The sequence below is a fragment of the Nycticebus coucang genome, chromosome 9, assembly GCF_027406575.1.
Source record: "Nycticebus coucang isolate mNycCou1 chromosome 9, mNycCou1.pri, whole genome shotgun sequence".
NCBI classification, from domain to species: domain Eukaryota; kingdom Metazoa; phylum Chordata; class Mammalia; order Primates; family Lorisidae; genus Nycticebus; species Nycticebus coucang.
The window spans coordinates 88,469,112-88,483,423 of NC_069788.1; the positions used below are offsets into that span (position 1 = coordinate 88,469,112).

General features: G+C 47.9%; 1 protein-coding gene and 1 pseudogene across 2 annotated transcripts; both read left to right on the forward strand.

Annotated features, from left to right (window-relative positions):
- The first annotated feature begins 4,379 nt into the window (after positions 1-4,379).
- Positions 4,380-9,948, forward strand: TCL1A (TCL1 family AKT coactivator A). The gene is made up of 5 exons (XM_053603643.1): positions 4,380-4,544; positions 5,018-5,194; positions 8,094-8,264; positions 8,637-8,698; positions 9,217-9,948. The coding sequence occupies exons 1-4, from the start codon at positions 4,380-4,382 to the stop codon at positions 8,691-8,693; spliced, it is 570 nt and encodes a 189-aa protein (XP_053459618.1). The 3' UTR covers positions 8,694-8,698; positions 9,217-9,948.
- Positions 9,949-11,766: 1,818 nt separating this feature from the next.
- On the forward strand, positions 11,767-13,217 carry LOC128594037 (transcriptional repressor protein YY1-like; annotated as a pseudogene). Its single transcript, XR_008382476.1, has one exon. The product of XR_008382476.1 is annotated as a transcriptional repressor protein YY1-like (transcript).
- Positions 13,218-14,312: the final 1,095 nt, after the last annotated feature.

Genomic DNA, 14,312 nt, shown 5'->3' on the forward strand with positions numbered 1-14,312 from the left:
CTGACTTTCTAGGAGAAATAAAGAGAAATGAAATATCTGCCTAAGGGGAAACAGATGAAATTAAGTTAAAGAACTGACAGTGGTCAAGAAACCAAGCTGATATGCAGCACTAGTTGTGCTGTAAGACCCCAAGTGTGAAGTGATCCCAGGGCTGAGACAAGTTTCTAATGCAAGTGTAGGTAAACTTTAACTTGCCTCCAGACAATGAAGAACTACATTTATAGCTCAAAGTGGCTGTTGCAATTCTATATGTTTCTCACTCATCAGCTTGTCAGGGTCAACTATTTGGAGCAGTTTGAGTAAAGGTAACGGGTTGTTTTGATTTGCATTATGTGTGGGTATTGGAGGTAGAACAGGGGTTAGTATAGGACCCTGCAGCTCAGTGGTGGTTCACATACCATTAGTATCGGCCTTACTTCAGAGCATGATAAAAATGCAGGATCTTAGGGCGGCAACTGTGGTTCAGTCGGTAAGGCACCGGCCCCATATACCGAGGGTGGCGGGTTCAAACCCAGCCCCGGCTGAACTGCAACCAAAAAATAGCTGGGCGTTGTGGCGGGCGCCTGTAGTCCCAGCTACTCGGGAGGCTGAGGCAAGAGAATCGCTTAAGCCCAGGAGTTGGAGGTTGCTGTGAGCTGTGTGACGCCATGGCACTGTACTGAGGGCCATAAAGTGAGACTCTGTCTCTACAAAAAAAAAAATGCAGGATCTTGAGGGCCACCCCAACTCCACCAAATTAGAATCTGCATAGCGGATCTTCATATACATCTTAAAGTTGGAGAAGCACTTAAAAAAGAAAACTATGTTTAAGGAGATGGTAGCAAACAAAACGAGGATTGGTCCTTGCATTCTATTTAGAATATCCTTGTCCCAGATTCTCCTTTCATTTACAGATATAACTTCATCCCTTATGAGTAAAGGCTATGACATGTTTTTTACCCTGAACCCACTTGATTAGTAGCCTTTGTTATCTAAAATATGCTCCACACCTAAGAATAACAACAAAACACACTCTAGCATAGATGCCTTAAAATCTACATATCAAGGCTTCTGTGTTTTATATATTGGCAAGATTTCACACCTGTACAATTCCAATAAACTTAGTGTTATGTTTCCCTGCCCACAAAATATTGGAAGTAGCATATTTAAAGTAGGGCAGAAGGAATGAAATAAAATACAGAGTGGGGGTGAAGCTTACAACGAGAATTGATAGTGGAAAGAATGGCTTTCATATTTCATGGTTATTTAGTTTTATAAGTCTACCTGTAACCAGGCGTCCTCAAACTTTTTAAACAGAGGGCCAATTCACTGTCCCTCAGACCATTGGAGGGCTGGCCTATAGTTTAAAAGAAAAAAAAACAACTATTCACAAATTCCTATGCACACTGCACATACCTTATTTTGAAGTAAAAAAACAAAAGGGGAACAAATACAATCACACCGCCTCATGTGGCCCGCGGGCTGCAGTTTGAGGACCCCATCTTAGAGAAATAGTATTCAATTGCATGTTAGAATCACCTGAGGAATCCTTTTTCATTAAGAAAAAGGTTCATTTTCAGGGATTCTCATCTAATTGGTCTGGGGGTGGTATCCAGACACAAGTATTTTATTAAAGTTTCCCAGGTGAGTCTTAGTGTTTTAGGGTCAGTGCTAGACACCTGAGTAGCCTCTAAGTAGGCCTTTTATCGCTTGTTGTAATCACTGACAATGATTGGCTAGGATGGCCTTGGTTACCAGAATTTTATTTTAAGAGGAAAACTCTATACATGAGAAGTGACTTTTGACATAAAAGTAGGATAGCCTAGAACCACATGTCTAAGTCCTGAGCATAGTCAGAGCAATCTAGAGGGAGGGCACTGGTAGAATGAGGCATACACCTATCATCTCTCTTCTGATCTTCCCTCTGTAGAACAAGGTTGAGCACATGCACAGGCTCTTGTTCCAATGACGATTTTGACTCCGTAGGTCTGGGGAGGGCTCAAAATTCTGTAGTTTTTATGAGTTCCAGGTGATGCTATTGTAGCTCGTTCAGAGACCACACCTAAAGTAACAAGGCTCTAGATAAGTGATATTCAACTGGTGTGCTACAGAACACTCATGTGCTGTGAGAGGGCCTTAGGTATGTCCTAAAAAATTTTAAAGATAATTATTTTTGAAAGAAGTTCAAAGTACAGTAAGTATTTTTTTTACTCTTTTTTTAATTAGCAAAATTCAAGTGTGCTGCAGAAGTTTAAATAGAGATTCAAGTATGCTATTAGATAAAAAAAGTTGAAAAACACTTCTCTAGATCTTGATGGGCATGACTTGCCCTCAACCCGTTCTCTGGAACCCACACAAAAAGGATGTCTTCCTTACTCCTGAAGAGTAAATTCCACTGGGGTCCTTGATATCCAGGGAAATCGAGGCTATAGACTATCCTGAACTAATTTAATAATGTTGATCATCTCATTTCTTAACCAGTCCCTCTTCCCACTAGGCAACTTTAACAGAGGATCAGAGTCTAAAGAGTTGGAACCGGGCTTGGAGCACATCTAGTTTGGCCCATTCATTATAAAAGTGTGGCTCTGAGACTGGGTTTGTTGGGGAAAAGGATTTGCAAAGTTCACAGGGAACAGTCAAAACTAAATCTAAATCAGAATGTGAAAACATCAGTTGAGGATTCTGTCAAAAGGATTACTTCCTACAACCTTTGAGGTGAACCACTAATTTGCTTATCTTCAGAGAATTTACAGATTAAACAATACTCACAGAGGAAGATAAAATTCTAAAGCCAGGCTGACATTATTAGATAGCTTCCCTGTCTCTAAGACTAACAATAGCTATTGTTTCCTCTCCTGTGGAATGTCCATTAAAAAGCCTCAAGGCATTCACAAGTTGCCCAATGAACTCCTCAGTCATCCTTATTTCATTTTCATTTTTTGGAACCCTTTGTCAATTTTCTATTGACACAATTCTATTTCTATTCAATTTCCTATTCAAATTTCTATTCAATTTTCCCACACAAGAATGACATGTGTACTCTTGCTCAATAATAAGAAGCCCTCATACAAAATTGAAATAAAGTGTTCTCTCAAACGGGGGAAGCAAGGAATTATATTCCCGGAACAGTCTGCTTACCTAGCCAAATGAATCTGATTCTTGCTCCATTGTTTCTCTGAGACCTCTTAGAAAAGCAGAGAGCATGTAAAGTTGGCAAATTCAAGCCTAGGGCAGCTGCACCATGCCTATAGTCTCCACTACTTGGGAGGATGAGGATCATTTGAACCTAAGAGTGCAAGGCCAGCCTGGGGAACATAGTGAGATATGCCTATAAAAAAAATTAAATAATTTTTAATTAAGAAATTGGCAAATTCAGTGGTATTCTAGTTCCATTGATAGTGCTGGGTTAATGGCCATACTGGCTCCTGGATAGCCCCTTCCCTGGATACGAAAGGTCATCACAACAGCACTGTTTAAGCTGAACTTGTTATTTCTGGTCTCAAAGCTCTAGACTGGACTGAAACTTGCCCAGCAGAGCTTATTACCAAGGTTTTCTTCTTGTTATGTGGTTATCTGGGTATCAGAAGCCATCCACAGGGAAATCAGCCTGAAAGCTACCAGCTTGAATATTAAACATTAACACCACTAAGGACTGCACTGGAAAAGATGTTTGCTAAGCTTGTGGCCCCTCACTCCCTCCTTACTTGGCTGTAACCTTCTTTTTTGTGTTCCTGGTAAATCCAATTATATCTCTATTACCTTAGGCTACCTTCAGCATTTCTTGGGAATTAGGCTGTCTGGATAGACAGAGGCAGAGATACTCACCTGCCAGGTGGACCAGGTATCCTCATCTGATCCTTCATATCTCCTTTTGTTACATTTCAAAAGATCACAAATTATTTTCTTAGCACCTAGTCAGAGAGATGGGAAGGCACAAGAAAGTGAAGCACCAAACTGCTACCAGTGGTGATATTTGACCAACAAAGGCTGAGCCTGGCTTTACATATTTCTCATTGTGATTTACTTTCCTAATTATCTTAATGGGCATGTGTTACTGCAGAATAAAGTGCAATTATTTTCCTTATTTGCTGTAATTTACAGAGAAATCCATTTCAAATCCATTGATCTTGGGGAAGAAGGGGTTTAAACACTCATCTTAAACTGTGCTTTCACTAACAAATTCAAAGCCTAAAGGGAAAAATCCGTGTTTCTTCACCGTGTTTCACAATAGCTATTGGATGACCACAGACAGCATCGTCAGAGTCATGGAAAATGTACGCCTTCTGTGAGAGAGAAGGGGAGCGTCAGAGTTGCACTTTGCAAAGAAATTGTTTATGACACTCAAAAGTATAGGCGGAAGGTGACCTAGTGAACCTAGGAAAGCTCAGACCTGGTTCAAGATGACGCGGGTCTCCTACGACTCCAGAAGATGGAGAGAGGGCCAAGGTCCCCGGCTGCTTGGCGTGGTCAGTGAATCCGGAGCAGAGCCCCAGAGCCCGGGACAGGGGTGTGGCTTGAGCATCAGTGGTTGTCTTGAGCTGCAGGATCCGGCAGCACCTCCCAACGTAAGAAAGGGCTGAGACCACAGACCGGGCACCTCTCCAAGCAGTGGGAGTAGGGGACGGAGGGCAAGGCTGGCTGGGAGGCTTGACGAAGCTGCGGCCCTACTGGGGCCGGGTCTACGTTCTTAGAGGCTGCCAGGGTTGCAGGGAACAAGACAGGCTTGGGCGCAGGGTCGGCACTAAACCCCGCTCGCCACCTGGTCCACCTTGCCTCCCACCTGGTCCCTGGCTCTTCCCATCCGGCTTTGCATCACCCACCGCCTTCAACTTCCCCCATCCTGCCTTGCGCCCTGCCCCTGGTCTGTCCCATCTTTTCTAGTGCCCCACCTGTCGTCCCGCCCCAATCCTGCCTCTTGCCTCGCCCTCCTCCCGCCCCACCGCTTGGGGGCGTCCGCGCGCGCTCCGGCTATAAAGCCTCAGGACCCCGGACTACCGATCAGCGAGAGGCCTTGAGAAACTCGGGCTTTTTGTTTTAGACCACTCCAGGCGCCATGGGCGAGCTTCCGCCCTACGTCCCAGGCTTCAAGATGCACTCCAAGAACTTGCTCTCAAAACAGAAAGAAACGTCCTTCCACCCGGACCGCCTGTGGATTTGGGAAAAAGCCGTGTACAAGGACGAGAACCAGCGCACCTGGCTGCCTATAACCATGGAGGTACAGTCCCCCTTGGAGCTGAGGCAGGTGGGGTGGCAGGCGCGTCAACCTCCCTGGGAGCTGCAGAGTCCTAGGACAGGGAGGCCGTCGAGGAGCCCCTCCTATCCGTCATGGTGAGGGCGGTGTAGGGAGGCTCAAAAGGCCAGGTCTGCTCTGAGCGTCCCTGCAGATGAAACCACTTTGAGCTGAGTTCTGAAGGGTCAATTGGACGAGTTCTCCAGGCCAGGAAGGAGGGTGGGAAAACCACAAAGACCTGTTTTCGAAAGGGTGGGACTATGATCTCGAATAAAACAGGACTCTTGGCTCAGCTCCTGTAGCTCAGCGGCTAGGGCGCCAGCCACATACACCCGAGCTGGAGGGTTCAAACCCAGCCCGGGTCTGCCAGACAACGACAACTACAACCATAAAAATAGCAGGGCGTTGTGGCAGACACCTACAGTCCCAGTTACTTGGGAGGCTGAGGCAAGAGAATCGCTTGGGCCCAAAAGTTTGAGGTTGCTGTGAGCTGTGATGCCACTGGCACTCTATCAAGGGAAACATAGTGAGACTCTGTCTCAAAACAAACAAACAAACAAAAAAAAAAAACAGGACTCTCGGGAACAATATCTCTAAAGTAAGCGATTCATACGTGTGGCTGATTATCAGAATCTCCTTGATTCTGGCCCCAGAAATCTGTCTTCTAAAAGAACCCTCAACAGATTATGATCAACCAAGTGCAGGAACCACTGCTGTAGAGTGTGAGGTATTTCATACCTCCTCTATACTTTGTAACAACAAAATACGCAAGTAATATAGTAGTATAAAACCTGATGTTGAATACATGTTGACTTGGCTTAAAGTGTGCTGCTATAAGATGTCTCTTTAGTTAATGTTAACTTGTCTAAAAGACTTATAACTCTTTACAAGTACTTCCTTGAGTGAATTCAAGACTGGAAGAAACTTAGGCAAAAATGTTGCAACTTTTTCCATATATAAACTGAAGAAAATAAAAAAGCAAAATTAAAATACATAACATTAGAACACTTATGTGGCACAACAGCAAATAGCAAAAAGTTATTGACTGTTAACTGTGTCTCCATGTTACAGATGAGGATACTGAGGCATAGAAAAATGTAAATTTGTCCAAGGTAGTACTGCTACTAATAGTAGGTAATGGGGTTGGAATTCCAGGCTCTTAACCATTGTCTAAATTAGCATTTTTGATATTTAAATTTTTAAAACATACACTTAAAAATCAAATGTTTTTTTTAAGTCAAGTGTTTGAAGAATATTTGGGCTAGTATCTCTTTTAAACCTGTGGTTGAGAATATATTCAGTATGACACTGAAACCATGAACCTGCTAGAATGTTTCCTATAATTAAATGCTTCACAAAAAAATAGCTCATTAGCAAATTGGGGCAGGGTTTGCCTTATGTCATCTGAGGTCCAATATTCTTAATATGTAAAAATTTACTCAGATCATTGAGAAACAGATGAATAATGCAAACTAAATGGTTAAAGAACATGGGAGGAGATTTCCACATGTTCACCTTGTAGTATGATCTGAATTTTTTTTAACAGTGAGTTCTAATTTATTTCCTAGACAGAAAATTTCAAAAGGTGACTTCTACTTTGGGAAAATCCTCATTGAATGCCAGGCACTGTTCTAGGCTGGGGAGGAGAGTCTGCAACAAATGGGATAGAATCCCCATTACTTGTGAAGCTGCCATTCTACTGGGGAAGGCAAACAACAAAATAGTGACGCTGACAGTGAGTTGTGTAGAAGAACTAGGCTGGGGTGAAAAGCAATGGTGAGTGGTGAGGAGGTCTTCAGACTAGACATTTCCCTCCCAGAGATTCTTAATTTGCATTTGCCTTTCAATTTTTGGCCCATCATTTATTTGTAATCCTTCTGAATCTTTGTTTGGGGCATGGCCCTTATGTATATTGCAGAGTTGGGAGTTTGCTGAATTTTTTTCCCTTGAATTGGTGAATGAGACCCATTTTCAGTTACTGATATGTTAGGTTTCTGTCATGATTTTATGTTGTATTTATCTTTACTAGACATACATTTGAGCAGAGACCTGCCTAAAAGAAGGGAGTAAGCCCTACCTAGACCTGGGGAAAATGTTTCAGGCAGAGTGGACAGCAGGCTCTAGGGATTGCTGGATGCAGTCACAAGTGTGGCAGGCTCCAGAAACAGCAAGCAGTTGTGTGGCTGGAACAGGGTAGAGTGTGAAGACCAGAACCGTAGGAGATGAGGGAGGCAGGGTCTCGCCACATGATTCTTTGTGGATTTCTGTGGGCTGTGGTAAAGATTTCCAGTCATTCTGCCCATGATGGGAAGCCATCAGAGGGCATCAAACAGGGCATTGCCATCATTTGTAGACACTCACTGTGGCTACAGTGCAGAGAACTAGGGGTAGGGACAAGACCAATAAGGTGGTAAGGCAGGAGATTATTACAACAGTGCAGGGGAGAGATAATGGTAGAGGGGCACTGGTGGTGATGGTGAAAAGTGGTCTTTCCATGGATAACTTATTTAAAATAAGAGAAAATGGAGGCGGGGAGTGGGGGAGAAAACCCCATGACAACTGAAAAAGGCACCAAACTGCACTGTTAGGAAACTCACAGGCTCATGTCAGATCCCAGCAATAAGAAGTTAGTGAGAAAAAGTGTGCTTTTTGTGGCCTTGTCTGGGTGGCTAGACATGTATGAGCACTGGTGGGTGCAGCCCAGCCAGAGTCCCTTAGAGGAGCCATCATGGCCTAAGGAACTGAGCTTAGGATAGTGATCACTGGCATCTCACACTCTGGACATGGGCTAGGTAGGTGGCAGATTGGACTCTGGTTTTCTGTGCCCAAAGGAGCCACCATGAGCTGGACCTAAAGGAATGCCCTGATCTTTTCTTCTCTTCAGACAGAGAGTGGCCTCCAAGTGCTCATGCATCAAGAAGATGTCCCCCTGGGCAAGGCCATGAGCCCCAGTGAGCTGGAACCGTGCCTACTGCCTTTGATGTGGCAGCTCTACCCTGAAAAAAGATACCGCGCCTCAGATTCCAGTTTCTGGCGCATAGTCTACCATGTGGAGGTGAGTGTGTTGGGTGGCCTGCTTCCCCTGCTCCTCGTTCGACCTCATTGGCGTATCTGTTCCCCCCACCTCCACACCAAAAGCTAAAAAAGTATAATTTGCAACTGTAAGTCTTTAAAGGACTAGATTCGAGAGAAGTTAGATCCTCTGAGGTGTCTAAAGCAATCCCCCTTGGCACAAGAAGCCCTCATTGGTGGGCAGACAGGACTGAAGGCTGGTGGGAGGAAGAGGGGAAGTCTCGGAGGGCCCTGGAGTCCTCACACACAGGTTCCTGCCTGCTACTACAGGCTAGTTGAAGTCACAACAATGAGCCACAGAGGGAGCATTCCCTGGATTCTGCTGCCTAATCTTTCCCTTCTCTCTCTCTCTCAGTTCAGTGGCATGGAGGACATGTTGCTTGAGAAGCTGCCCCTCCTGGAGTGGGAATGATAACGGTGAGCACTGCCGGGGCCCGACACCCTTGAGTGCACAGTGGCCAGGTCAGAAGGAAGGAGCTAAGGCAGTGCTGAGCCCTCCTCTGAAGGTCCCAGGGGTGGGACAAGCTCCCCAGAGGTGCCTGTGTCTCTCCTTTACCACTTCAGGAGCCAGAGCTTTCTAGATAGCTGCACACCTCTGGGCCATGCTTCCCAGGTTAGGGCCAGTACTTTTGTCTACCATCATTTTATTAAATAGCACCAGAACTTGATCATCACATCAGTGAGCTAAGTATTATTAGCTGTTATTGGTTACAAAAACAAGGCTTAAGGAAGGGTAGTGACTTGTCCAGGTTTCAAAACTAGGCCTCCTGACCCCATCCCCCTTGCCCCATTCACAATTGGCCCTGGCTCAGACACAGGCCTCTGTCTGGGGCCAGCACTGATGACAAGGCTCCCCCACATTTGCTCCTGCAGCGCCGCCCCTCACCACCACTTGGTCTTACCTTCTGACCCTGTCTTCTCTTGTCCTTTCCCAGGTCTTGCAGTTCCTGACTCCTTCCACCCCATGCAGGAGTCCTGCGGCCTACAATGGGGATGTTTGTGCTTGTGTTCACCTTTGTTTATTAGCCCTGTGTGTTTTCCTTTACCATGCTGGGGTCTGGAGGAAATGGACAGGCAGAGGATGGGCCTACCCAGGGCCTGTGAGACCTGCCTGCAGCCCACTCAGCCTCCCTCAGCTTTCAGCACTGCTATCTGCTTGGCAGATGGCACCAGGGAGGACCCAGGTCGGTATAGCTTCTTCTAGGTGCCCCAGCTATACCTGTGCCTCTGACTTTCCCAGCTGGCTGATGGTTTTCAGTGTTTCTCTGTCCCTTCTGGCCTTCATAGCAACTGCTGTCTCATGCTACACACCCAGGGGCTGTTGCTGTTCTGTCCTCTCAGCTTCATGTACCCCGAGAATGGAACCTATGCCCCTGAGCCAGGCCACCAAGACTCTGGACTAGCCATATTACATGGTGCTGTGCCTACAGAAAACCCACCTACCCTCGCAGGTTCAGATGCAATTTAAAGAAAGGCCTGAAGGAGCCTGTGTCTGTGCTCAGGACACAGAAGCTCATTGGTCAGTGCTCCACAGCCCATGACAGCAGGGAGCCAGGCAAGTGAGCACTGAGGGTGAGCCCTCTGGTGGCCCACTGCAGAAGGGATACAGGTTGGATCTCCCCGCTTTACAGGTGGTCACGCACCTGGGTGTTATGAGGTTGTGTGTAGAATGAACACTTGCAATGTTGATTGATTAAATGTAAGATAATTCATCTCACTTTGTGTTCAGCTTCTATCCCTGTCCTAGATTCTAGTGAGAGAAGTGAGACAGGCAGTCACCAAATAAGAAAGAATATTTATGAATTTTATGTATTTACTTAATTTTGGTAGCAAGGCTAGAATATATGTATATATATACACACACACACATATACAAACACAGTATGGCCCTAAAGTCATGTGCAAATACACTATTTAAAATTGCACATGAACTTTATGGCCACCCTGTATAATCTAACTTTCAAAATCCCAGTGTTCTTGGAGGCATATTTTGAGAATCACTGGAATAAGTGACCTCAGAAAGCTGTCAGCAGTCAGTCAAAATTCTCTTTGATAGGGCCCTGCCTACCCATCCCTGACGTGTCACCTACCCCAGCTAGCTCTGGCTGTTCTTCACCCAGCCACACACAGCAGGCTTTGTCTCTGCAGAGAAGGCCTTTCTCCTCTGCTCTCAGCCCTGGTAGGAGTCCCACCTGCCTGGAACTGTCCCTGTGACTCAGGCCCCAACCAGACTCCCTTCCCTACCTCATCTGACCTGCCATCACAGCAGAGCCCAGCCTGTGCCCTGTCCCCTTGTGCTGCCTCAGCAGGTAGCAGGCAGGACAGCACTAGAGGATGACTTACAGAGGAAGGAACCCATTCTTTGTGCAATCCTGGTGTTCCCACTAAAGTTTGAATCTAGTCCACAGCTTCCTCATTACTGAGATAGGGATATTAAAACTTAGAAGGTTGTTCTGAGGATTCAGGGGTATAATGTAAGTAAGGTGCTTTAAGTGTCTAGGAAGAAAATTGTGTAAGAAACATACTATTCCTCCTATATTATCTCTGAACTCAGGCTTCTTACCTGTTAGTAGACAGAGAAGAAGCATCGACACCACATGTGACAAGATTTTTGACTCTTGTTCTAACCCCATAGCCTTGCACAGTGCATGAGAGTTTGGTCTGTGGAAGCAATTGCTATACAGATGGCTTCTCAGTGGGGACAGAGCACAAGTGTATCAGAGCAGAAGGAACATCAAGGATCAGCCAGCCACTTCACTTCAGGAATAAGAATATGGGAGTTCAGAAAGAAAGTCCTTATGTAAGATTCTTTTTTTTTAACCAAGTATTTGACCACCACCATGAAATGTGCCCGGTACTATACATACAGCAATAAGCAAAACAAAGGCCTTGGTTGGCAGCCTTTATTCTGGATAAAAGAACATAATTCCAGAAGAAAATAAAAGAGGCTAACATGGTAGGGAGTGAGGTCAGATGGTAAAAGCAATTCTTGCCTGATGGTAGTATTTAGGAATGAACTTTGAAAAAGAGGGAGACAGATTCTTTTTTCTGTTTTTGTAGACACAGTCTCACTTTACCGCCCTAGGTAGAGTGCCATGACATGACAGGACTCACACAGCAACCTCCAACTCCTGGGCTTATGCGATTCTCTTGCCTCAGCCTCCCGAGCAGCTGGGATTACAGGTGCCCGCCACAACGCCCAGCTAAAACTGCCCTGGTTGGGTTTGAACCCGCCACCCTCGGTATATGGGGCCGGCGCCCTGCTCACTAAGCCACAGGCGCCAACCCCGAAAGACAGATTCTTAAAAGGCAAATACTATGTGGATTTAATTTGCTATGAAAATTAAAAACGTGATCTAGGGCGGTGCCTGTGGCTCAAAGGGGTGGGGCGCCGGCCCCATATACCAGAGGTGGTGGGTTCAAACCCGGCCTTGGCCAAAAACTGCAAAACAAACAAACAAACAAAAAAAAAAACAGGCGATCTGGGCTCGGGTTGAGGAGTTGGTATTTGTGTGGAAGGAGGCGGAGGCGCAGGAGGAAGGGGGAAACAGAGCGCCGGCCGGGAGGGCGGGAGGAGGCGCGGCTAGGGCGGGCGGCTAAGGTGAGGCGAGGAGAGGCGGGGAGCCGGGACTAGCAGCGGCCGAGCGAACGCGGGGCGCACCGAGGCGAGGGAGGCGGGGAAGCCCCGCCGCCGCGGCCGCCGCGCCCGCCCCTTCCCCCCCGTCGCCCGCCCCCTCTCCCCCCGCCCGCTCGCCGCCTTCCTCCCTCTGCCTTCCTTCCCCACGGCCGGCCGCCTCCTCGCCCGCCCGCCCGCAGCCGAGGAGCCGAGGCCGCCGCGGCCGTGGCGGCGGAGCCCTCAGCCATGGCCTCGGGCGACACCCTCTACATCGCCATGGACGGCTCGGAGATGCCGGCCGAGATCGTGGAGCTGCACGAAATCGAGGTGGAGACCATCCCGGTGGAGACCATCGAGACCACGGTGGTGGGCGAGGAGGAAGAGGAGGAGGACGACGACGAGGACGGCGGCGGCGGCGACCACGGCGGCGGGGGCGGCCACGGGCACGCCGGCCACCACCACCACCATCACCACCACCACCACCACCCGCCCATGATCGCGCTGCAGCCGCTGGTCACCGACGACCCGACCCAGGTGCACCACCACCAGGAGGTGATCCTGGTGCAGACGCGCGAGGAGGTGGTGGGCGGCGACGACTCGGACGGGCTGCGTGCCGAGGACGGCTTCGAGGACCAGATCCTGATCCCGGTACCCGCGCCGGCCGGCGGCGACGACGACTACATAGAGCAGACGCTGGTCACCGTGGCGGCGGCGGCGGCCGCATTAAGAAGGGGGTGGCCGAAAGAATGGCAAGAAGAGTTACCTCAGCGGGGGCCGGCGCGGCAGGCGGCGACACCGACCTGGGCAACAAGAAGTGGGAGCGGAAGCAGGTGCAGATCAAGACCCTGGAGGGCGAGTTCTCGGTCACCATGTGGTCCTCAGGTGAAAAAGATACTGACGTGAGACAGTGGTTGAAGAACAAATAATTGGAGAGAACTCGCCTCCTGATTATTCAGAGTATGTGACAAGAAAAAAACTTTCCTGGAGGAATACCTGGGATTGACCTCTCAGACCCCCAAACAACTGGCAGAATTTGCTAGAATGAAGCCAAGGAAAATTAAAGAAGACTATGGTCCAAGAACGATAGCTTGCCCTCATAAAGGCTGTACAAAGATGTTCAGGGATAACTCTGCCATGAAAAACTTATGCACACCCACAGTCCGAGTCCACATCTGTGCAGAATGTGGCAAAGCTTTTGTTGAGAGCTCAAAACTAAAAGGACACCAATTGGTTTAAACTGGAAAGAAGCCCTTTCAGTGCACATTTGAAGGCTGTGGGAAACTCTTTTCACTGGACTTCAATTTGCGCACACATGTGTGAATCCATACCGGCCTGGAGACAGGCCCTATGTGTGCCTCTTCAATGGTTGTAATAAGAAGTTTGAAATCTTACATATTAACACATGCTAAGGCCAAAACCAACCACTGAAAAGAAGAGAGAGAAGACCCTTCTTGACCACAGAAAGCATCTTCCAGGAGTGTGATTGGGGATAAATATGCCTCTCCCTTGTATATTATTTCTAGGAAAATTTTTAAAAATGAATCCTACACACCTAAGGGACATGTGTTGATAAAGTAGTAAATATTTAAAAAAAAAACTTTAATAAGGGAGAGGGGAGACAAGATGGCGGACTGAAGCCAGCTTTCAACAAAGGCTCCCGTCCAGAAGGAGAGTTAAGGGACAGGAATTTAGTAAGTATCCTGGTGGACTTGAGCCTCACCAAGAGAGAAGGCTGAAGAACGCACATCAACACCGCTGAGGCAAGTTGTGATCACAAGGACGCAAACAAAAGGTACAAAATCCACCACCAAGCGGACGGGAGTCCCCCTCCCCCATGAGACCGGCTCTGGAGCCCCACAATTGAACAAGTGGGCAGAAATTAAAGCCCCTCCCACTACACTCCACGGGAGAGACCTTCTAAAAACTGGACCTACCTCCCCTACTGGGGTGCCGTGGCGTTCTCCTGCCGGACATAGGGCTGAATAAAACTTTGGGAATCCTTTGCCGGCAACCCTGAATCCCCGGCGCTCCCCTCCCGCCCACTGAGGTCCGGAGGCCTGTCCCCCAGGACTTCGGATCCTTGGGTGATTTCTCAAGGGGAGTGGACAGTCCCCGAGTTGCGACTGGTCAGCATTGACTCTGAGGCGCGCCGAGTGAGGAGAGGGCACCGGGCTGAGGGGGAGTCACGCCTCGCGGCACTTCCCTGCGGTGCAGTGCACCAACCCTCCCCGGGCATACGGGGCCCAAGACTGAATAAGACTCTGGCCTCCCCGCTGAGAGCTGAGAACCCCTACTCTCACTCGGGGTCTGAGGGCCTATCCCTCCGGAGTTCGGCTCCTTGGGTGATTTCTCGAGGGGAGTGCACAGTGCCTGAGCTGCGTCAGGTCAGCGCTGACTCTGGGATACGTGAGCGAG

Bases quoted from the DNA above. Each gene is read 5' to 3' on its own strand.
- TCL1A (XM_053603643.1), top strand. From the start codon at position 4,380: ATGACGCGGGTCTCCTACGACTCCAGAAGATGGAGAGAGGGCCAAGGT. The intron at 4,545-5,017 runs GTAAGAAAGGGC...TTTTTGTTTTAG, and splicing joins ATCCGGCAGCACCTCCCAAC to ACCACTCCAGGCGCCATGGG. The intron at 5,195-8,093 runs GTACAGTCCCCC...TCTTCTCTTCAG, and splicing joins GGCTGCCTATAACCATGGAG to ACAGAGAGTGGCCTCCAAGT.